This window comes from Vanacampus margaritifer, chromosome 1, assembly GCF_051991255.1.
Source record: "Vanacampus margaritifer isolate UIUO_Vmar chromosome 1, RoL_Vmar_1.0, whole genome shotgun sequence".
Classification (NCBI taxonomy): domain Eukaryota; kingdom Metazoa; phylum Chordata; class Actinopteri; order Syngnathiformes; family Syngnathidae; genus Vanacampus; species Vanacampus margaritifer.
This window is the reverse complement of record NC_135432.1, coordinates 12,075,961-12,101,145: the sequence shown is the minus strand read 5'-3', so window position 1 is coordinate 12,101,145 and position 25,185 is coordinate 12,075,961. Positions and strand designations below refer to the sequence as shown.

At 38.0% G+C, this 25,185-nt stretch overlaps 1 protein-coding gene across 1 annotated transcript; it reads right to left on the bottom strand.

The window, feature by feature from the left end:
* Positions 1 to 249: 249 nt before the first annotated feature.
* esyt1a (extended synaptotagmin-like protein 1a) lies at positions 250 to 24,409 on the bottom strand. Its single transcript, XM_077581329.1, has 31 exons — positions 23,582 to 24,409; positions 21,596 to 21,637; positions 18,967 to 19,101; positions 18,791 to 18,864; positions 18,564 to 18,636; positions 18,050 to 18,139; positions 17,675 to 17,730; positions 15,707 to 15,827; positions 15,412 to 15,588; positions 13,482 to 13,564; positions 13,320 to 13,368; positions 12,979 to 13,068; positions 11,403 to 11,498; positions 11,258 to 11,329; positions 10,134 to 10,220; positions 9,848 to 9,997; positions 9,144 to 9,326; positions 7,678 to 7,854; positions 7,504 to 7,586; positions 7,388 to 7,436; positions 7,220 to 7,309; positions 7,022 to 7,117; positions 6,475 to 6,546; positions 6,324 to 6,410; positions 4,995 to 5,141; positions 4,589 to 4,716; positions 3,848 to 3,943; positions 3,630 to 3,761; positions 2,654 to 2,759; positions 1,385 to 1,434; positions 250 to 1,301 (listed from the first exon to the last, which is right to left on the bottom strand). The coding sequence occupies exons 1-31, from the start codon at positions 23,918 to 23,920 to the stop codon at positions 1,274 to 1,276; spliced, it is 3,258 nt and encodes a 1,085-aa protein (XP_077437455.1). The 5' UTR covers positions 23,921 to 24,409; the 3' UTR covers positions 250 to 1,273.
* Positions 24,410 to 25,185: the final 776 nt, after the last annotated feature.

Sequence of the window (25,185 nt, the reverse complement as noted above, 5' to 3'; positions counted from 1 at the left end):
TGAGTTAATTATCTATCGATCCATCCTCAAAATTTCAGGCCCTAATGTTAAGTCCGCCCTTGATATTACGTTCCCATTAACAGTAACTGGCCACACATGATTTGATTACAAATAATAATGGCCAGTGTATGTCGGCGCTTCACAAGCTCTTTACTTACACAGCCCCAAAACACACTGAGGTGATTCTACTACTTAATAGTGGGACATTTGGAATTCATTTTGACTAAAATGAAAAGACAAACAAACCAATCATGGGAATGCAAACTTTATTCAACAACTTCAAAGCTGATATTCTATTTTGTAAATTAAGTTCTAAAAATACAGCAGTTTTTAATGTCACCATTAAGACAGTTTTCTTTTCCAAATGCACATGAGTGTCAAGAGGGTCTTCGTGATAAAGTGACAGCCGTGCAACACAAAAAGTCCGACTACGACTTCCTACTCTATTTTCTAATTTCTTGCAGTGAAAACAGCTGCTTTGTGTGATAAACAAAGCGAAGACCTAGCATGAGAAATGCAAGAGAGCAAGCATGCCATGAGGTTGAAGTACCGTCAAAGTGTCATCTCCATAAAAGCACAGTGATTGAGACTGCTTACAGTTCCATAGCTCTGTCGTCAAAGGTAGATACCAGGTTCTCATTTTTGTAATACTTCAATTTATAAAAGCAACAATCATCACAAAACTCCGGCTAAAGCATATAAAACTTCATTTGGAAGATCGTTGTGAAACGCTGATAAACCATTCAAAGTTGTGTAATACTTAAGGCAACAATATAAACACACAAACAAAGCAATATCAGCATCTGTATTAAGATTGTAAAAAAACAAAATTGGAATCTCTTTCAGTCAAGTTGGAGGCTATAAATTTGTACAACATTGCCATACCTTTGGATGTTAAGCCTTTTTAAGAATACAATTATAATAGGACTTTTACAGGCTTATATAGGATCTTTTCATATAATTGTATGTAACATACAAACTGGTCATTTGTGCAACATAGTTGCATTATTAAACATCTATTCAGCCAAATATTCTACTGAAGAATGTGTCTAAGACAGCAAGGGTGCGAAACCATATAGCTGACAAGCTAGCATCTCCTCATAAATACTGATGGATTGCTGTTTTATGAAGCAGATGTTTTCTCGTTTTTTTTTCTTCTTCTTCTTCAGCAAAGTTGGAAAATGCCATTAAAGCCGAATATACACGCACAATTCACAGAACACACAAGCAACACTAAATGTTAAATAGGACCGAAGATCAGCAATTCCTTCTTCTAGGTCGACTCTGGTACCAAATCATACCTGCAAAAAAAAGAGAAAAACTTGCTGACTGGTTGGCATATATTTGAACAGTCCTCATTGCATCAAGCAGTTTCAATGTTTACCATTGTGTGACACCAGTCTTCAGGTCCATTTGGTCCAGGTCCAGCTGCAGCTGCAGGCAATGAGGCACTTGTTGAGAAAAAACTTTCAAATATGCTAGCTTTGTGTATGTTGTTTGTTCATATGTATTTTCAAATGTAAACTAGGAATGCACATATTATATGCCCTAGGGAGTGGAGTATTTTGACACCGTCACAGAGGTGACAGTGGGATTTGCTTAACTACTTTAACAGTACTTATTGTCACTGCCAGGTGGAAAACTCACGTGTCCAAATTTGGTGACTCCCCCTAACCATCCACCACCACAACTCAACACTATTGGTCTTTTCTAGGGGCGCAATAATACGTGTATCTGTGTAGAATTGTTCGATATGACTGATAAGAACACACAGAAGATTGGTGATTTATCAAATTAATTTTCGATTTTCAAGGTGCCTTTTTATTTTGACATATATTGTATATATGGTTCTAACTTCTAAGTATGAACAGCAGAAAATGAGGCAGGTATTGCTATACCATACTTAAAGCTATACCATATTTGAAAATTGTACTTTTCGGTCGAAACAAAAATGTTGGTAATTTCAATAAACCACAAATTAAATAAAATTTACTGGGGGGGGCTTGTAACGTAAAAAAATATTGAACCAAACAGTGAATTTTGTGTATCGTTGTACTGTTTTCTCCCATGTTACAATATTAAATGATAATTAACTCATTCACTGCCATTGACGACTATAGACGTAAAAAATTCATGTGAACTATTTCTATTAGTTTAACTTTTTTTTTCTTCATTTCATTAAATGTTTTATGAAAACCTAGATTATTTTATTGTACATTTATAACATATAAAATTATCATGGGATTAATTAAGAGTAAACGCCCCTTATTTATTTTATTTTTTTAATTAGGCCCATCAGGTGATTCCAATTTTTAATTGGAATTAATCACATGACTTCACTTGTTAACTAACGATTAATCACAAATTTTATATCTGTTCTAAATTTACAATATTTTTTTTCTAGGTTTTCATACTCTTGTTAGCAAAAGTGGGTGAAAAAATGTTAAACTCATAGAAATAGTTAAAATGAATTTTTGACGTCTATAGCTGTCAATGGCAGTGAATGAGTAAAAAAAAAAAGAAGTGAGGTTAGATGCATTTGAGACCTGTTTTGTCAAACTCAATGGTATACCACTAAGTTTGTTGTGGTATAGCTATGGCTGTTAATTACTATGTTTTACTGCAGAATGCAGTTGATGATAGCACTGCTTACTTTGCCAATAAGCTCCCTCTCTCTGCTCATGAAGGAGACGCTGTTTTTCACAGACAGGTCCAGCTTCCTCTGCGCTGACTCCTCCAAAGAGAGGTCAAAGTCAAACCTACAGAAAAGGAGAAGGCACAAGTGGCATCACTGAAAGGACGCATACTGTATTATAAAAGGAAAAAAAACTTTTTTCAGTGATGTAACACCTGTGAAATATTTTTTCAGCCAAGTACCTTCTAACCAGCGCAAAGCATTTTTGATTGAAGAAAAAAGAAAAAGAAAAAAAGAAAACCCAGTGCTGTATCTGATTTATTATTTAACTTTGGAACTCTATTTGTATTTATGTGGTCTCTTGATTTATTTGGAAATAAAAAAAATTGAATAAAAATAAATACATAAATAATTTAATTATATACAATAAAACATAAAATGTCATCTTTTGGAATTTTAAATAAAGTTTTCAAGTGATTGACGGGTGATTCTAGGTAGCATATGAAAAGTTGGGTCGAACCATTCTGGCGTGGGGGGAATGCTGGGTTTTTAGGACACTGAAATTCAATTGCTTATTGAATATAAAATTCATTTTATTAAGTTATATATGTTTTAGAAATATTTATATATACTTTTTTAAAACCGAGTAGTTTCAACAGCACTGATACAAGTCAAATCCTGTCATTCTTTATCCTTCGCCTTATTTTGACATTTTTACTAAATAGCAATTTTCACAGAAACGGCGAATTACAGCTAATACAAGCAAAACCCAAATCAAATAAATGGGGGGAAAAAATCCAGTCTTACTGGAATGTCTGCTTCACAAAATTGTTTAAAAACAAGATGGCATAGGACTGCATAACTCGACAACCTTATAGATTTACTTTGAAGAACATAAAAAAAAAAAAAGTCAGCAGGCCACAGAACAGAAAATGACACCTGTTTAAAACTGTGAATAAAATACACACACAATATGTTTGCTTTAATGTCTCACCTCTCGTTAAATTCTGGGTTGAGGTCCCTCTTCTTGGTGGCAGTTCTCCTCTTAGTGGTTGCTTTCTTGTCAGGCAGCAGCATGAAAGTAACATAAGGGTCGGCTCCATCTTTGGAGCAGGCTATCAGGGCTCTGCAGGTGTGTACACAAAATTTTTACAAACGGTTCTCAGTGGAAAATAGCGGTGAAATATCACACGTGGGAATAGAAAGTGAGACCTGCAAGCGTGGACGGTGATGAAAAGTCTGCTCTCCTCTGTGGAGTATGCGATGGTGAGCTTCACTTGGCTTGAAATATTTGTGGTATCGCTGCCCCTTAAGACCACAAATAACATGTTGAGTAATGTATCTATTAGGGGTGGGAATCTTTGATTGTCTCACGATTCGATTCCGATTTTTGGGCCTGCGATTCGATTCAGAATCGATTTTCGATTGAAAACGCTCTTTGATTCAAAATGATTTGATTGACAATGATTTTTGCTTCAATCTATAGATGTGCAAGGAATCGTAATGATCTACTCCAGTCTGACTCGCTAATGCTAATTAGCGCGCTACACGCGGCACTTTTATCACTCAAAAGAACGGCTCCTCACTGAAAAAAGAACTTTTATTGGAAAAACTTGATCGTGACTTTTTCCTTCTACTCTCTAATGTGGCGACAACCAAACAGTGTATTAGATTGCGTGGAACCACACTGCCCCTCAGTGGCCAAACTGGGTACAACATGAACAGCGCTCTAAATAAAGGCACACACAGACAAAGACAAGACAGTATAAAATAATTTAAATAAAATCGATTTTGGGACATTTAAAATCGATTCTGAATCGTACTAAATGAGAATCGATTTTTTGGGCACACCCCTAGTATCAATCATTACCAACGGTATGTATTGATCATCGGTGATTTAATTCTAATCAAATAGCCTACAATACGATTCACAATGGAGCAATGATTACTCACATAGTGAAGCCAGTTCGGTGCCTTAGGTCCAGATGGGAGGGATCCCATCTGGGAATGCCCACGACGTCTCCGGGGCTGTCATTATCCCCTGGGGCCCTGCGGCATACCGCCAACTGAGTGTCCAAGATCTGCAATAATAGAAGACAACAACACAATAGCACATGTTGCTTTTGCATTTGAGCAAACAAGCAACTGCCGTATCATGTTACAATGACTATTTACAGTATCTCATTTACAGTACAAGCTATATGATAGCCAGTGTTTTGTCATCCCTTGTAATCACCATTGTTTGAAATAAAAATAGATATGATGACAAATAAATATGTGCAAACTTGCAAAAATAATCATCACCTAAAATAGAACATTGTGTACAAGTGAAACTATATGCAGGCAGCATTGACAGCACCTTGAGCGTCACCCTCAGCAGGATCTGGCTCTCGGGCAGAGCTCCATCCAAGGCAAGCCAGCGGTCCAGCACCAAATTCGGCTCAGCCATCACCTCTCTGAGAGCGAGGGTCAAAGAACCAAGAGCCTGGCCCCAACTATGAGAGAGCTAATGGGAAACACACACAAATTCATTGGCTGCTGCAGTTAAAAAAAAAAAAAAAATTTAACTGTAATGTACCAGAATTGTACTTTTTATTTTACAGTTTATGTCCTGTATTTTAAAAATACCATTTGATTTTCCCCAAATAAACTCTGATTTTGCATGTAAAATGTAAATTAACATGAAATCACTGTAACTGTAAAAACACACAATATTTCTGTGCTTTTACAAAAAAAAACTCCATTAAAAATCGTTAAAAAACGTTCACAAATGTATTGTAATTTTTGTCATTTATTGTTATTTAAGGGAATAAAATGTCAAATTCAACTTTAAAACCCTAAAAAAGAAAGAAAAAACATTTATATTTACTGAGAAATTAACTGTAAAAATTTTACCATCATTTCTTTGTGAATTCACAAATAAAAAAAAAAATTCTGTAATGACCTATAGATGGTAGCATTCATTGTATTATCATTTGTTTTAAAAGGATATCTAATGAGATATTCACTATAAAAAAATAAAAAGTAAAAAAAAACGGTAATTTTCCGGCAGCTGGGGTGCCAGAAAAATACCACGAAATAACATAAAATTACTTTCTCGTAAAAACACAGGTTTGTTTTTCCATAATTAATATACAGTTTTTAACTGTAATTTTAACAAGATTGAGAGGGATGAATAATAACCAAAGCAAACAATTGGACTTACGAATGCTTCCTCTGCTGAGGCATCAGCACTACCAAGTATACATTTCATGAGATCTAAAATTGTTGTGTATCTTTGAGCAAAATGCTAAACTCCTAATGCTGTGTCATTAGAAGGTGAATGACGAGTCAACATGTAAAATGGTTTGAGAGCCTTGGACAAATGCTATATAAATGAATTACCCTAACAGTAAACTGTTGCAATTTTAAACCCAATATCTAGTTTTTCAACAGTTATTGGCCATGTTTTGAAAGATTAATCACTTTTTATTGGTCATATACTGTTATATTACATACAATCTTGTTAAAATTACAGTTAAAAACTGTACTTTAATTAAGGAAAAAAAATGTGTTTTGAGAAAGTAATTTTCTGTTATTTCACAGTATTTTTCTGGCGCACCAGCTGCCGGAAAATTACCCATTTTTTTAACGATTCTTAGTTTTTTTACAGTGTGCCTCATCCGTAGAAAAAGCCGATGACTCTCACCTTCATTGTGAGCGTTTCATCTCTGGGATCTCGAACCAAGAAATTAAATGCTTCATCCCATCGAGGCGATGTGGAGCGCTCACAGACCTTAGCAAAAAGTTTGACAGGCCTCAGGACATGTCAGGGTGCATTCACACACACATTGTCTTACCTTAGTTCGGTGGGATACGTTCTTTAGAAAAACCTCCGCTCCAATTTTTGGCTCTTTTCCATTTTTCTTCAACTGAAATTCAGAAAAGTGTTAAAAAAAATTTTTTTTTTTAAAAGGCAGGCGTGCAAGTGCAAGCAGATATATTTTATGAAAATAAAAAATGTTAAATAAATTAATTTCAAATAAATAAGAATTAATTACAATTTAGAAATTCCCCACTATTAGCATTATTCTCTTCACTTGTAACACTTTATATTCCCTAATATGCTTATTGTTACGTGCCTTAAAACATGCTGATGTCCAGTCAGTCAACCTTTCCCCACTTTGTGGTCTTTTCTTTTTTTTTTTTTTTCTGGAGAGCTCAGTATTGTTCATTCGATTTGACATGTCATCATTGCTCTCCTTTTTTTTATATATATATATATATATATATATATATATATATATATATATATATATATATATATTTTTTTTATTATTATTATTATTTTTTTTTTTGTATGTGGGTGAGTATGTGTATGTGCGTGTTCCCACTTTGTGGTCTTACCGGCAGGCCGTGAGCACGCTCCACATAAACAAAGAGCACGGCTGCCGACGGCACCGCTTTGTTCTGGAATAACTGCTGTGACTGGTACTGCAGAATCTTAATAAAAGTGGGAGAAAAAAAAGAGAGATTCATTCAGAGTGAAGAAAAATACTCCAGGGATTCCCTATGGGTGATATTTAATTTTATTTTCAGCCAAACCTGTTCCAGTCTGGGTAGGTCAGACACCCTTGGCAGCCATTCTAGCAGCAGGTGAACTCGACCGGACTTGACGTCATTCAAAGTGTACCACTGCAACAACATCGGCATGAATCAACCATAAAAAATAAAAAAAACAGCTTCAAATCGATTCTGCAACATGTCGCATACCGTATCGATGAACTGTGCACTGATGATATCACGTAAATTCAGTTTGAACCTGCAAAGAGATGACTCGGTTGTGTGCTGTGCAAGATAGCGTTTCGATTTGTAAAGTGAGGACTCACCTTCCCAGAAAGTCATCCTGATCGATGTCCTTATCAAATAATTCAAACTGGATCTCTTGGCCAGGAAGCTGCGTCAGAATCACCTGAGAATCACGTGAACATTGTATGACGTTTGTTGTGAGCCACCCAAGCACACACACACAATAAATACATTTAAAATAAAACAGACAAAACCTCATAGAGTTCATTCCAGATTGGATTGAGGTTCTCTTTGATGGTGTGGCTGCGGAAGGTCATACCAGCCACACGGATCTTGACATAAGGGTCACTCTTCCCTTTGACCATGCCCCCCATGAAGTTGTCCTTGGCTATCAGATTTTGGGCCTCCAGTAGATGCATTCGAAGCACGCCCTGTGGATAAAGCAGGCATTGTTCACTATCTGACAATTCTTCATTTCCTGCAACTAAATGCTTACCCTGGAGAACCCACGGGGTCAAATTTGGCCCCTTTAAATTCTGCTACTCAAATAACAAAGACCTTTTTTTTTTTGGGGGGCTTTCACTCTGAGGTAGTTTTATTTTACATTTCTTGTCCAACATGGTTTACAAAGGTTCAATTTCCATAAAAAATATATTCCCAACTGAAACCATTAACCGTTTTAAAACATGTTACCTTTACGGGCTATGATTTTAAGTCAATCATTCAATCAACCAAAACCTTAAAAAATAAAAACACACAGAGACAGAAGTCTCATTTTCAAGGCTTTCTTCGTTAGCAACAAGTTATGTCACAAGTATTATAGTATGTATACACGTACACAAAAATGAAATAAGATTTTAGACTAGACTACAAGATTACCATAAGTAGCAATATTTCAAATTATTGAACACGTAACAAACATAACATCGTTCGTATATAATGTTAAAATGTGAGTGACTCGCTAAGGAGGTCTCAAGTGTTGTTTAACAACCACATGTCGACTGAACCAATCGGGTCAGGCGCACAAACCGAGACCTCGTTTGTCACCGGTCAGGTGATTTTCTTTTATTTTGTATGGCCACTTTTGCTCGAGACGCTCCCAAGACTCAAATCATTTGGCCCTTGTAGTCACAACCAATGGTTGACCTCCATTTTTTTCCCCAGCATATTTTCCTAAAAATATTTTTTTTATCTAACCCTGGAGAACCCACGGGGTCAAATTTGGCCCCTATAAATTCTGCTACTCAAATAACAAAGACCTTTTTTTTTTTTTTTACAAATTTAACTTCAAAAGTCCAGAGTGCCACTTCTGACCCCTGCATGGAGCCATCTAGTGGATGAATATTGCACTTACATGAGCCAGAGTGGTGGTGACAAGATGGCTGGCAACATGCTGTTTTGTTGAGCTGGAAATCAATCCAAACAAAACCATCTTCTCAGCAAACCATCAGATGGTAAAATTGTGTTTTTTTTGTTAATCTATTTCATATCATGTTGCAGAATGCCTAGGCGTATGTTTTATATATATATTTTGATAAATTAGCAACTCTGAGCTAGTTCAAAAAAAGGGTTACAATTGAAAAAACATATATTTTGGTGTTCAGTGAACTTATAGCAGTCATTTAATGTATAATTCATAATTTTCTAACGAACAAAAGGGTTCTTGGGTTCTCCAGGGTTAAAATGACCATTTTTGTTCCAAATCTGTTTTGATGACTACCTCAGTTGCAAACTCAGGGTCGGGTGTGGTGTGCTGCGGGCGTGACGGTGGAGGTTTCGCTAACCCGCCGGGCCCCATCGGGTTGAGCTGTGCTGTGATCCCCCCGTGACCAGGACCTGAACCTGGAGTTAATGGGCGGGGCGAAGGTGTGGTGGGTGTTGCATCATCGCTAAGCCACAGAACCTAGAGGCATACAAAAGATTGTCAGTAGCAAGAAGAGTTAAGAAAAGTTGCCGTGAAGTCAAATGCATTTTGACTACACATACTCACCCACATACAAAAAAAAAAAAGAGAGCAATGATGATGACAGGCCAAATCGGTAAAATTACCGAATGAACAATACTGAGCTCTCCAGAAAAAAAAAAAAAAATGCATTTGTCAGATAAACACGGTCCAATTTGAAGCTTCATGATGCAAGAAAGAGGCAATAGACTACAACATGGATAATATAAGCCTCTTGCAATGCTTTCTACATTTTGAAAAAATGCTTGACAGTTTGGAGGAATATTTTTCACCCTGCAAAGCCTTCTAAACAACCATGAATTTAGAAAATTGGATATGCATAGATGTACCAAAAAGATATGTAATAGTGGCAATATTATTACAAATACTATTTAACTGCCCTGCTGTATTTTCAATAGAGCAGGGTTTGAATTTGTGCGATTACCTACAGTGCAACATGAGCTTTTGTGCAAATAACCAACCCTCAGAACAATTTTGATGTAGATGCGGCTAGCAGAACCCGAATTCTCCAACTGGAACCACTGGTCCATGGTGAGTTCAGGGGACACCAGGAGGCGTGCCAGGGGGATGGTCAGACTGCCCAGTGAGAACGCTCGGTCGTCATCCTTAACCTGATTTGACACACAGCAGGAACAGCATGAGAAGCTACGCTAACACTTCCATGTTGTTGAGGGACAAGAAACAGAGAGAAGGGGGAAAAAAATCAATATAGGTGGAGTGATGAAAGTCAATCATCGAAACACTTACTTGAATGTCGATATCTTGTTTGCGAGGATCCTGAATGAAGAAGGTAAATGCATCCTCCCACACAGGGTTGCTGCAACCGTAACACGTCTGTAGAGGAAACGCGTCAAATATCATTTCGCTAGCAAGTTGATTTTCTGTTACAATCAGGGTTGGGAGGGTTACTTTTAAAATGTATTCCGTTACAGTTACAAGTTACCTGCTAAAAAATGTAGTTAGTAACGTAATCCAAGTACCATGATATTAAAGTAACATAACTTGATTACTTTGAATTACTTTTGGATTACTCCAATACAGAGTATGCTCATGAAGACAAAATAAAAATAAATATGACCACAATCTATATTCTATACAATGTGCCCTTGCTATTTGCGGGGGTGATAGGGACCCGGGCAGCCTGCAAATAACAATAATGCTAGCGTAATTAAAAAGCATGTAGGCTACTGATTGATTGACTGACTGATTGATTGATTGATAGATAGAAAGATTGATTGATTGATGTCCATATGCTGTTTTCGAACTGTCACTGAAAGCATAGATAGATAGATAGATAGATAGATAGATAGATAGATAGATATCCAATGAAAAATGAACTTTTATCCCAGTCACAAGTTTAGCCGTGTATATGTTGTGTATGATGTTTGAATAGTGAATTGGTGGGAGGAAGATTTGTTTGTAAGGTGTAACTCACATTATGGTTTTAGGCTAGCGGGCTAGCTAGCAAGAAGCTACAGCGCGTAGCATGCTGCTGGACTCTCAGCTCAAACGTTCACTCCGAGTAAGTTCCAGTCAATACCGGTCGCCATTTCCTCCTCTCGTCCGTAAAGCTTTTTCAAACTGCTCGCGTGTGGAGGACACGACTAGTCAGTTAATTTGTCCCCACCTACCCGACATGTAGCAACGGTCCCACTTGCGCGGGCGTGCGTGCACGCGTTCTCTCTCTCTCTCTCATCATAGAAATTGTAATCCTCATTTTTATTAAATGTACCTGTAATCTGAATACACGTTTTTTCCTGTAACTGTAAGGGAATACAGTAAAAAAAAAAAAAAAGTAATCTGATTATGTAACGGCGGTACATGTATTCCGTTACTCCCCAAGCCTGGTTACAATAAACACTTTCAATCACCTTGCTCTCTCTAGTTGTATCCTGAATGGAAATTTGCACCATTGGACTTGGGTCCTTATTGCCTTTTCGCATCTGAAACATGATCAAATCATATGACAATGTGCATATGTTAAAAAATACAGCATAAAAGAGAGAACCATCTTACAGGCAGCTCATGAGCTTGATCGAGATAGATAGCCAAGATGGCAGCTGATGGTGGATCTGCGGTTTTGCTGGTCAGGTTCTGGTTTCTCTGGGTCACCTGGAGGACAAAGAAGAAGAAAGGAGACACAAGAAAGATAAGTTAAAATTTCCATTCATGTTAAGTGTTGGTTGACAGCTCCCGGGTGAGTTCAACTATTTGTGGTCCCCAACCACCAGGTCGCGGACTGAGACCTGTACATGGGATATTGGGTACTGACTGGGCCACACAGAACCCAAAAAATATTTTATTGGTCTATCAGCCAGCAAGAAGTTTTATTTTGAAAATAAAAAGTGGGGATCCCCATGGACGAAGGGGCCCGATGTGCAGTGCGTCATCTGTGTTATGGGAGCGGCAAACCTGTTTGATATGGACGGAAAAACTAAATACTAAACTAGAATATTTAAAAATGTATTGTTAAATCTGAATAAGACAGTTGCTCCATCAACAGATCTACAAGTAAAAAAAATTTTTTTTTAAAGACTATAATTTAGCATTGAGCGTTGTGTACATTGGGTGAAATACAACAGAGAAAAAGACGAATGAATACAGTACTTTAAATAAATATACAGTATGAGAACGCTATAAATAAAAACCTGTAAACACCTGCTGGAATGTGATTATTTTATATATGGCATTACCTGTGCTGAGGAAGTAGATAACGAGTCTAACGACCAATCATGGCTCAGTTTTCCTGACCAAATCCAGAGAACAGGTGAGCCATGATTGGTCGTTACCTATTTCCTCAGCACATGTGATGTCATCTTCAATCGACAACAAGTGGAAACATTAGTTTTTAAAAGTATTAATTGTACAAGAAAAATAAGGAAGTTATCAAATTCATTCTGGACAAAATCTCTTTTTACTGCTGAAAATAGCTCAATGACTAAAGTATCCCTTTAAGCACTAATGTTCCTGGGTCATTTGGATCTGCTATGCAAAAGTGCCAGAAACAAAAATAAATTACAATGAACATTTATTTTTATTTTTTTACAATAATATGTTATATGCAACCCCATTAGTATAAATATGGTATTTTGGTTAATATTATGTTAGTGGGATACGAGTTAAGCAGCAAAATCGTTTTATTTTGTCCGAAGGCGGCCATTTTGCCACTTGCTGTCGAGTGAAAATGACATCACAGTTGCTCAGAGAACAACCAATCACAGCTCACCTTCAGAAAACAGCTGAGCGGTGATTGATCGTTGCCTGACCTTGAGCAACTGTGAACTGTGAAAGCAAGTGGCAAAATGGCCGCCTCCGGGATGGATGAAACGGGCTGGATTTTGCTTCATAACCCATATTCCACAAATGTAATATTAATCAGAATGTCATGTCACATATGCCTAATTATTGTCATGAAATGTTTAAAAGGTTGACTTCTCTTTTAAAATATGCCAATATGATGAAATGAACATGCTTTGAACTGCACTTTAGGATTTAATACTACCATGACTATTCAGTGTCTCCAGTAAAAAAAATATTTAATTTTGAATAAAGTCAAACAAGACTCCAATGCTGTATGATAATTTCGTTTCACCTCAGTCAACCTGTCAGCAGAAGACAGCAGAGACAGCCACTCCAGTCGGAGGTGAACGCTGCCGGAGGGGACATCGCTCAGATTGAACCACTGTACACAAAAACATCCCAGTCACATAAACACAACACATATTTGTGTCCTTTCATCACAAATTCCAATCCCAAAGAGGGTGCCAGAGAGGGTCACAAGAATTTACATGTGACCCTCGTCTGGCGTCACATGCTAACAGGATTACAAAAGTCTTGCTCGGCCTTTTTTTTTTTTAAAAGTGTAAGCACTTGAAGTACGAGCAAGACAAAAACAAACCAAATTGGACGCTAAAGCCATTAGGAGCAACTTACGTCATCCACAACTCTGGCTTGTTTCACGATATCAAGATCCACCTTCACTCTGAAAGAGACACGAGAAGCTGGATGAAACGGACGAGACCGGATTGACCGATTGACCATCAAACATGCGACGTGATGTGAGACACATAAATTACATGAGAATGAGTAAGATACCTGCCCAGGAAGTCATCCTGGTCTGGGTCTTTGTCAAAGACTTCCACTTCCAACTCCTGACCAGGAACTTCATGGACAATCACCTGACACACGCGCAGTCACATCAATGGACAACACACACACACACACACACAGTAAACACTGAGCAACACATCACAACAAGACAACACAATCACAATGGCCACAAAAAAAATGCTACTGTACTCAATTTCATAATTTAGAGTGAGTTTTGGTTGAACTTTTAAGTGGCACAAATGTTTGTCCCCAACCAAGGGAGAAGACAAACATACCCATGAGAGAAACGTTTCCGCAAAGACTTGCTTATCACAGAAGTTGCGATTTCCTGCTTCAAGTAAAGATCAAATCTCCACGAAAGTGTTTATCTCTGAAAGCGTGCGCAGTGCAAAGTCAGAAACTTACTGAATCATTCACTAGAAGAAGTCAAAGCAGCACCAAATAAACCGTTATGCCGACTCATACGTTCGATGAAGTACAGCACTCGGTTACCACGGTAACGCCACCTATCTCATGTCGTGGGCGTATTTGGAAGAGAATAAGTACAATATTTAAATTTTAATCAAAGTATTTTTAGTGTGGACAAGTGAATTTGAGTATCCCATGAAAAAAAATAGTAAATATTTTGCAAGGAGAGATTTTGACAAAATTTTACTAGTTTTCTTTTTTTTTAAGTCACTCAAGGGTTGAGGAACAACAAACCCGCAACTTCAGGTTGGGAGACTGAAAAATCAAGCTGTTCTACTGAATGCACTGAAACCACACCCCAATCAACTGTCAACGATCGAGCAAATACCACTACTACGACCTGATAAAGTGGATGCTACCATCGTCTAGCTAGCATCTTCCTTGTAGGCTACACAGGCAATTTTGTAGAGTAGATTTTACTCAACAAAAAAAAAAAGGCTATTTGGTCCCACTCTAAACAGAGTAAAATTTAAACATGGAAGAGGATAAGTACAGTAATTAAATTTTAATCAATTTATTTTTAGTCTGGACAAGAGAATTTGCCTATCCCATGAAAAAAAACTAGTAAAGATTTTGCAAGGATAGACAAAATTTTACTTTTTTTTTTTTTGTAAAGTCACTCAAGGGTTGAGGAACAACAAACCCGCAACTTCAGACAGCCAATCTACTTCCTGAGCCATGCCACCCCTACTGTGTTTTAATTAGTATGTCGCTTGTGTCAGCTGGAATATTCGTACCTCATCGTTTTTTGGTCTCCTTTTGGATGTTAGCAAAAAGTAGGCAAAAGGAGTGACATAGCTCAAGTGGTAGAGTGGCTGTTTCCCAAGCTGAAGGTTGTGTGTTCATTCCTCAACCCTTGTGTAACTTTTTAAAATAATAAATAAACTAATAAAATGTATTAAAAGAAAAAAGTCATTCTAAAATAAAAAAAATAAAAATTGATAGGTTTTTGTCATGGGATAGGCAATTACACTATAAAAATACTTTGAGCAAAATTGAATCTGATTATTTTACTCTCTTCCAAGTGTAAATTTGACTCTGTTTAGAGTAGGACCAAATAAACTCTTTTTAGGGTCAAATGTACTCTACAATCGTATCATATATATATCATGAAATCGCGATATTAAACCTGCCACAATATTGTCATCATCATGCCACGATATTAAAAGCAGCACACATCTGTTAAAAAAACAAAGTCAGCTTGATTTCCTTTTGTGCAGTTCTAGCACCCTCTGGCGGCTAGTTTTTTTTTGTGCAGTTTAATTTTCACAAGGCATGTTTTGGCCCTTCTATGTTTAAAATCCACGTTTGTGAACCGAGTCAATATGTGGATAGTAATAATAATAAGTGCCTCAATATTAAGTGGTATTAGAGATTGTAGGTTGATTATACGCATTGTTGTTATGTAAAAAAGCACAATATTTTCATAAAAACACACCACTCTCACCTCATACATTTCCCTCCACTGTGGGTTGAGGTTGCTGTCCACATGATGTGAGGTAAAGATTTGTGTTCCCACACGAAGCACAGCATACGGGTCTGACTTGCCATCAATCAGGCCCTTGATGACGGTGTCCTTAGCGGTCAGATCCTCGGCCTCCAGCAGGTGTATACGCACAACTCCCTAATATTTGCAGACAGGTGCAGAAAGGCATCAATTCCAGTCTGCCGCGTGGCATTCAGGTTATGCGTTTTCTGGAATTGCGTCAGTTCCCCAGGCCATGTATGACAGAGACGGTTACCCTTGGGAGAGGGGAGCGGAGCTGCGCAACCTGCAGGTCGGCCACCAGGGGAACGGTGAGACGGTTGGGGAGGACCAGCTGGGAGGCTATTGCATCCATTATCATAGTGTCCGACATGGCACTGCAATGAATGCAAGGATGATGTTGGGGACACACGGGGAAGGGACACACGGACAAAACAGGAAGCGTCTACAGCGCTGCAAACAGTGACGGCTTTCAAAATCGTAGCCAACACTCGCTGGCTGTACACAGTGACAATGCAATTTTGAAACTGACATGTTATTTATCACCATAACAGTGTTGCCAAAATTGCATTTTCACTCATTTGAATTTTGAAAAATGAGCTTGTGTCATTTTTGACGGTTCCACTCCCATTTATTTATTTATTTTAATCACATTCATACGGAAGTGTATTGCATTTACTTGAAAAAAAAAAAGTCCTGTTTTTCTGACAAATTTTTGGGGGGAGCTTTGTTTTTTGAGTATTATTACATTATTAGTATTATTGTTTTGTTTGATTTTTTCCCCTGTTTTTTTATTTTTTATTTATTTTATTTTATTTTTTAAATATATTTTCCTCTGTTTTTCTGAATATTTTTGTTCCTGTTTTTCAGAGTAATTTTCTCTTGTTTTATAAAAAAAATTTTTTTAAAGGGGTTTTTCCTCAGAGATTAGAGAACAAACCACAATACAGTATAAACATTCATTCCTTTATTGAGAGCCAGTAAGTAACCATGACCATCTTATTGCATATGCAAAATTTTATTGCATAAAAAAAATATTTAAAAAAACTGAAAAAAAAATATACTTTTTTTTTTTTTTTCAGTTTTTTTAAATATTTTTTTTTCTGCTCCCCACAACCCCCCACCCCACGTTACTGTTTTTCTCAGTAATTTCTCCTCCTGGTTTTCTGAATAATTTTTTCCAGCCTGTTTTTCGGAATATTTTTTTATGGAAAAAAAATTCTGAAAAACAGAAAAAAAAAAAAACCTCAATAAAACAAAGTTCCCCCAAAAAATTGTCTTCAAAACAGGAGTTGTTTTTTTTGTTTCCAAGTGAATGCAATATGCTTCCGTACATTTAGGATGAATTTACATTGTTTAAAGACAATGAATTATGGGGCCTTCAAATGAATGAAGTCTTAAAATGAGGTGGGTTATAAAGACAAAAATATTATTGCAACAAGTTGCAACATGCAAGGCTGGCATCAAACCAAATTCTGCAATGATTTAAATGCCAAAATACAGTGAATAACATATTTACTTGAATATGTCTCAAACAACTGCAAAATAATACTTGTTTTTTACTAACACCATGAGCGGTATTAATAATATTAATAATATTAGTAAATGTTGTTCATTATTGCTGTTATGTAGTAGTGCACTGCATCAAAATGAATAATATTTTAATATTTTGGTTACGTCAATAAGTAGCACGAAGGAGGCAAAAATATTAACTCATTCACTGCCATTGACGGCTATAGACGTCAAAAATTAAAATTTTATCTTTTTTTTCCACTTTTGTTAACAATAGTATGGAAACCTAGAAAAAAATATTGTACATTTAGAGCAGATATCACTATTGAAGTCATGTGATTAATTACAATTTAAAAATTTAATCGCCTGACGCGACTTACAGATTATTAAAAAATCGATTAATTTTTTTTTATAGTAATTAATCGCATGACTTCACTAGTTAACTCACAATTAATCACTTATTTTATATCTGTTCTAAATGTACAATAAAAAAATATAGGTTTTCATACGCTTGTTGACAAAAGTAGAAACAAATGTTAAACTAATAGAAATAGTTCAAATGAATTTTTGACATCTAGAGCCATCAATGGCAGTGAATGAGTTAAAAAAAAAAAAATCTCACTTTGATGCAATTGATTGTGGATCTCTCCATTGCAGCATATTTGCAACTTTGCTGTGCAGTGCAGGGTGAAACGTGAAATTGTCAACTCACTTCAATCCAGGAATATCCAATAGGTTGGTCAGGCCAGTCCAGTTGATGTCCAGTTTCTATCACACAATGAGAGTTGAGAAACCATATGCAAATGAGAAGCAGTTAACATTTCCCTATGACACACACCCAAAGCTAGGACAGACCAATCACAGTGCAGCAACACTCTAACACTCTAACATTTCACCATGTTCCTATTTTGGACTTAAAGTGTTTTTGCGCATTTTCATGGTTAAAGGTTGCGCTTGTGACAAGTGATACACATTTTACAGAGTTTTTCTGTTTCCAAAAAATAAACACACACTTTTATTTGTTCCAAGGTGAGAAATCTGTAAAATAATGCTGACTTGAGTGAAAGTTAGCCGAAGTGAAACTCACCGGTCGGCGGATAAAGAACATGGTGATGGCTCCAACTAGCGGAATGTCTCCAATCAGAGGCTCAAGGATCACACGAAGCTTGCCATTGAGCTTTGGAGGAAAGCACTGGGATCATTCACTGAACTACAACGTCGGTGTGAGAAAATGTTATGCTGCACAGTGGTGCCTTGAGATATGAGTGACACAAACATGGCCCAACAGTTAGCGGGCTGCTTCAGTGCACTGGTGTACTCGTTTAGTGAAACTCTTTGTTTGGCTTCATAATTGTATTATACTGCCCCCGGTGGCCAAGTCACGCAACCCAAAAGGAGCTGCAATTAATTTATTGCAAATTATTTTTACATTCTATTCGATTATACTATGACTCTATGTTTTTGTTAAGTACAATATTATAGAATGTTATTATATTTATTAAAAATATTTATTTTATAGGGAGACTGGAATTTACTTCAATGAGGAAATATGATTTGAGATACGGGAATGGTCATCTCAAGGCACCACTGTATGTCCATACCTGAATTCCTTTGACGCCAGCTTTGCAGAAGTACTTTTTGATTTCTACGTTGATCTCGGTGTCACCAGCATAGCTGCAGGAAGACGCGTGTTTAAATAAGGAAAGCAGCTGATGTGATGAGATTATGAGACTGTTTTGTCTTAAATAAACACGCAAGGACAAACTTCTTGAGCTGAAGGACCATCTCACTGTCTGACTAGACAGACTGGTTTCATACACAAAATTACCTGAGGTACAAATCCAACATGACTTGTCTCCTATCGTGTTCTGTGTGAGCCTTCACGCCGACTACTTTTAAAGCCTGTGAACACAACAGCTGCGATTACACACACCAAAGGCAAACAGGCATTTTTCTGGTCAACAACTGCTCATTTTTTAAGATGCATGGGGGCCAAGCCGATACCTTGTCCCCTAGATTGACTTTGGTGAAGCTGAGGGTTTGCAGATGAATACTGGAGGCTCGGATGGTTGGGGCGATGGTCTCCAGAAGTAACTTTTCCAGAAACTGGCCTATGAAGGGCCACGCTTGCTGCAGGATCTACACAAAGAAGGTTTATTGATTAAAGCTAAATATAAAAGCACGGAAGCGTATTGCATTCACTTGGGGGGAAAAAAAGTCCTGTTTTTCTGACTAATTTTTGGGGGGGGAGCTTTGTTTTTTGGAGTATTTTTTTCTGTTTATTGATTTTTTTCTGTTTTATTGAATATTTTTTCTCAGTTTTTTTTTGTTTTTTTCTGTTAAAAAATTTTTCCTCTGTTTTTCTGAATATTTTTTTTTCAGTTTTTCTGAGTAATTGTTCCCTGTTTTATAAAATAATTATTTTTCTGTTTTTCTGAATATTTTTTTTGAAAGGATTTTCCCTCAGAGATTAGAGAACAAACCACAATACAGTATACACATTCATTCCTTTAGTGAGAGCCAGTAAGTAAACATGACCATCTTATTGCATATGGAGCTATGCGGGAAAGTGTCTGCTTCTGCTATTAGCGAGTCTGCAACAAGTCACTTGGAGTTCAGTGGTAAAAAAAAATATTAAAAAATTTACTCTGAAAAACAGAACACCAGCTCTGTTTTTCAGAGTACATTTTTTAAATAATAATAATATTTTAATATTTTTTTTCTGTTTTCTTGAATTTTTTTTTCCTGTTTTTTAAAATATTTTTTTGCCCTGTTTTTCTGAGTATTTTTTCCTCCTGTTTTTCTGAAGAAAAAAATTCAGACTGTTTTTCTGAATTTTTTTGTCAGAAAAAAATAGAATAGAAAATAACAAAATTTCTTTGAGCTAAAATCCCCTTAAAAGAAAAGTCAACCGCAAACATTTATTGACAATAATAAGTTATATTTTGACATGATATTTTGATTAATATTGCATTTGTGGAATATGAGTAATGCAGCAAAATCTGGTCCATCTCAGGGGGCGGCCATTTTGCCACTTGCTGCTGACTTAAGATGACATCACAGTTGCTCAGGGCTCAGGCAACGGCCAATCACCACTCAGCTGTTTTCTGAAGCTGAACTGTGAGTGGTGGTTACCTGAGACCTGAGCAACTTTGATGTAATTTTCACTTGATAGCAAGTGGCAAAATGGCCGCCTTTTGATATTGATCAAAACGGCTGGATCCTTAAGTCATATTCCACTAACGCAATATTAACCAGAATATTGTATTGAAACTAGCAAGGCTGCATAGAACTTATTATTGTCTCAACGAATATTTCCTGATTAAATAAAAGTAAGATGAATCTTCTTCTTTTTTTTTCCTTTCGGCTTTTCTCTTCATACTACATGTACGATACGATACGATACGATACGATATACTTTTATTTTCCCCGTGGGGAACTTTTTCCTGGACTCCGTCCAGCTGCAGTTTACAGTAAGGAAAAAACAACAGAATAGAAAGAGATGAAATCAAAATTAAATAAGAAGTGCAGCAGTAGTTTACAGTAAGAAAAACAACAGAATAGAGAGATAATTAAAATAAATAAATAATAAATAAAATAAATATATAAAAAATAAATAATACACACACACTCCTATATATATATATTGCACCACTTAGTTAATGTCGGTTATTAAATAATTTGATGGATGTCGGCAGGAATGAGTTCTTGAACAAAGCAACTATCCACCCACACATCACAGCAAAGGGCAAAAGTGTGGTAAACACAAGCTGGTTGTTTCCGTTGCAGCTGCAAAAAAAAAAAAGCATCGCAGCGAAAACAACCTAAATGCTGCTCTCAATCATCACTAATTCAGTTTTGTTATTTAACAAATTCAATGAAAAACATATGCAGATTTTCAGGTTTCCACCTTCAACTCACAACACGAAAACAACGTTCATTTTCTAAAAAGCTCCCATCCAACACGCCGGTGTTGTTAACGTCAGCATTTGGGTGTGAAGTGTAGCGTGAGGCCACCGTAGGGCTTTAACGCTCCGCTGACCTGCACCTCCAAACTCCTCATGAGCCCGCATGGTGACGCGTTCAGGCTTACAGTGTGTCACACGGCCACCGAAAATCATGAGTGTGATCATGCGGCACAGATCAAAACTGCGAGACAATATCTTCATCTGCAGAACTGTAGAACGTTCAAGCTACGAAGAAGAAAAATCTGCACTATTGAAAAACAAATTCAACCAATTACTCTCAAGACAATGTAGGCCTCTGACATTAAAGTTCATCATATTTTTCCTTCCACAAGGACATTCGCAGTATTAGTATTCACATCCACATTTTGCCTTTGTTGATGTGAGGTTTGCGCACTGGCAGAAAGGCTGAGATATCGTTCCAGCCACTTTCCCTGCAGCTTAATTACACAAGTGAATAGTCGGCGCTGCGCTGATGGAGAGGGTGCAAAAGGAAGCGGGGGTCATCTCAAGTCCACAAAAGCATTCTTTACTGAGTAGGTGCAAAATGTTCAAAATATTCAAGTGAATTATGAAACATTAAGAATTGTTTGTCCAGAATATCTATGGCCTATATACTGTATGCCCTAAACTGGTCGCCATAAATAAATAAATAAATAAAAACTGACCTTGTTCAGCCACTCTGCTTTTTCCACATCTGGGAAGTTGACCTGTAAAGAATTAACAAAGGTCAGACAGGAAGCGTGAAATGATCAGCAGCTTATATAGTAGAATCATTGGGAACAACATATTAATTCCTCAGCATAGTTGTTTTGAATACAGCAAAAACTCCAAAGTCGGTCCAACCGACATTTTAGGGAACAAAGATCATATTATTTGAGACTTAGCATCTAAAACGATTAACTGCACGTGTTTTGCTTTGTATTTGGCTATTTATGCTTTTTTTTTTTTTTGTGGACATCAGTGAGGGTAAAGAGGAAAAAGTTGATGATGAGCCTTGGAAATGGAAATTTAAGGTACTGTGACAAAGTATCACATGCATTTTTGGCCTAGCTGCTCATTTTGTGTTTGGCTAAAGCAACAATAAGTAAACATAAAAAAAGTAGACCTGAATACTTATATGAATTTAATGATGAGAATATAATTTGTTGTTTACTGTATTGTTGTCTTATTGATAAAATGGTACGGTATGTGACGTATGTCCAATATGAATGTGCATCGGCCTCTTTTTTGTTTTGATGGCCGATATATTAAAAACTGTTATTTTTACTCCGACGGGCGCTTTTTTCCTCCGTCTGCTCTGAGTCAGCGGCTGTTGACTCCCTCCGCCCACAGCACCATCTGATTGGTTGCTCGTGCAGTGCTAACAGCCAATAAGCAGCAATTAGCATCTATAAGCCCGTGAGCTAACTGTTAGCTTGCGGGCTATTAGTTTAGCTCGCGGGCTAACCTAATAGCCTAAGATATATTCTAATGCTAATTGCTGCAAAACGAAAACAGATACAAATAGTTTTTTTCCTGATGAAAGAAGACTCTAATCTTTCTTTTTGTAGGTTCCATGTTTTTATAGCAATAGAACACAATATTCTGTGGGCCTTGCAAAATCAGTCAAAATCCAGTAAAACAGCCAGGAGCGAAGGGGATTGCTTCTGTGAAAATGGCTGGGAGTGAATGAGTTAAGCAGTCAAGTGCTGGAGTTTTTATTATTGTTTTATTAATAAAAATTGACACCAACTTTTTTTTCTGCTAATGTATATCGGCTTCAAATATCGGTTATTGACCTCCCTGACTACCGATAATCGGTATCGGTCCTGAAAAAAAAGCATAGTATCTCTATTTGAAAATGTTAAAATGCTACTTAAAAACATTGGCTGTCTCGTAAATAAAGGTTTCATAAGGTTGATGGTTAATTTTCATTAGAAATTCGAAGCAACTGGACTCTAATATAATTAAACTTCTCTTTTCCTGAATGTTGAATGCTAATTCTGATGCAATTTGTCAAGTGACAATGGCATGAGAATGAAAGAGAAATGGCAGGAACTGCAGCCAAAAACACACTCCGAAAGCAGTAGATCACACTGAAGGCGACAATGGATTTTGCACCCCTGACACTTGATGTTTTACAGCTTGGGAACATGTGTACCCTTTTGGGCCCTGGAAAAGGTCCAAGCAGCTACTTCAGATTTCAGTAATTAGCTCTCGTGGGTGTGTTAGTGGCAATTGCACCTTTCTCAGCTCACACTGTGCGTCTGAGATCATTCGATTGTCTTTTTCTCTCTAACACACACACACACATATACAGTAGCTTATCCTCTCACGCTTTCTTTCCAGATATGGTGGTCCTGGTCCACCGCTCATAAGTTCATGAGCTACTCCATGCATTTTTTTCTTCATGTGTAATCTCCAAATGTCTCTTTTCCCACTGGCGTCAAATCCTATTCAGTTGGGAATAGACGAATTAACTAGGCACTGCATACTTAAAAATGTGCTAGTCAAGGGAGGAGGCTAAATTAAAACAAACTTGCTCTGAGGTCTTATTAAGAGGTAATAATAAGCACCCAATAAGCGATACACAGTGGGCACCTCAGGCTGACTTTGACACGCGAAACTGCGGAGAATGGCCACGCGGTGGGAGTTGACTTCATAGTCCTTACCCAGGGAGGCAGATCCCGTTTGAGTCGGAAGATCTTCTCCGTCGTGAACTCCATCTCGTTTTCCAAGAGGTACATGGCCGCGTTGAGCCTCCTCGCTTTATCCTGTCGGCTGTGCTTCCATCCCATGTAGACGACGAGCCCGACCAGGACCACGGTGATACCGAGGCCGTAATATCCAGCCAGGTAGACGGGCACGAGCGCGCCCAGGCATTTGGCGAAGGACCACAGGGCGCCCACCGCGCGTTCTCCTGCGGGAGCTTGTTCCGGGGGCGAGGTCCGAGCCGCCCCCGCTGTGCCTCCTCTCATGCCCGCCTGTGCCTCCTCTTCCGCGGATGGCATCGCACGCACGACCCGTTACTTCTCCGCTTTTGACTTCAGCTCGCACCGCCCCTTCTTTATTTATTTTTTTCTTACCCTCCGCTTATTCGAGTTATCTCACAACGTGGACAGATGGCCGCTTGCGAGGCAGCTTGCGCGGATTAAATCATGATGAGCTTCCGCTCTTCATTCTCTCTCGCCTCGGTTCCGCAGAGCACCAAAAAAACGACCAATTCGCGTTCGGTGGACGTGTCTTCTGCAGGCAGCGGCGAGCTTTTGAGGGCGGGCTCTCCGCTCCCAGCCCTCTTGCGCGTCAAAATCGGCGGATTGACGCTAAATCCCGCAATTAACTCACATGCGCCAGCGTGGCCCTCATGCGCAGCAAGGACCATCAAACAAATATACGCGTCAAAATGATCACGCACGCACGCGCACGCACACACGCCTCAGCATCTCGCCATGCAACGACGGGCCCGTAATATCTTTACATAACGGGCACGGGAGCTGCATGCTTGCTTGCATGCACAAGTGATCATCTACTGCGGCAGCCTGCTGAGCACGATAACAGGTTGATAATAGAGCGGCCGACAAACTTCATGTACTGCACACGCAAGCGACACTCCCTTACCAAGAAAATGACTTGATATGTGTCAGAGAGGTGTTATGGTAAAATGACCCATATGCCATTAAAATCCAACTTTTGCCCGCACTGCTTTATTATGCCTAGTATAGGTCAAAATGAGTCTGTGAGTTTGTCATTTGCATGCAAAAGACACAATTAATTTGAGTGTCGTGATATAGACTTTCATTATTCACGTGTTTGCCCACTTCATATATGCTTGCACGAAACGGCCACTGAATTGGGGGGGAAATGGCTGAAACATGATAACGCACTTGTATCTTGTGCAAAGCCAAAACTTGGCATCTCAGAGGAGTTGCAGTTGGCGTGGCTGCTTTCGAGTGCCTCGTTGTCACACATTGGAAAAGCCGGTGGGATTTATTTATTAAATTGAAAGTCAGAGGAGGTATTTTATTGACATTTGAGCAAGGCATGATTTCAGCACTTTCAACAAACATGTCCACATTTTCAAGGGAGCAGGGAAAATGGCCCAATTTTTTTATTACAATTTTGAAGCCTTGTTGTATATGTTAAGTGATTTTTTTTTACCATTTGAATTTGGCAGGGTTGTTATCGGCTGGGGCTGGGTTGGGGTGGATGGGGGGCGGGGTTGTCGTGGGGGGGGGGGGTGTTTGGATGTTTCTGGGGTTGGTGAAGGACTCTGGTT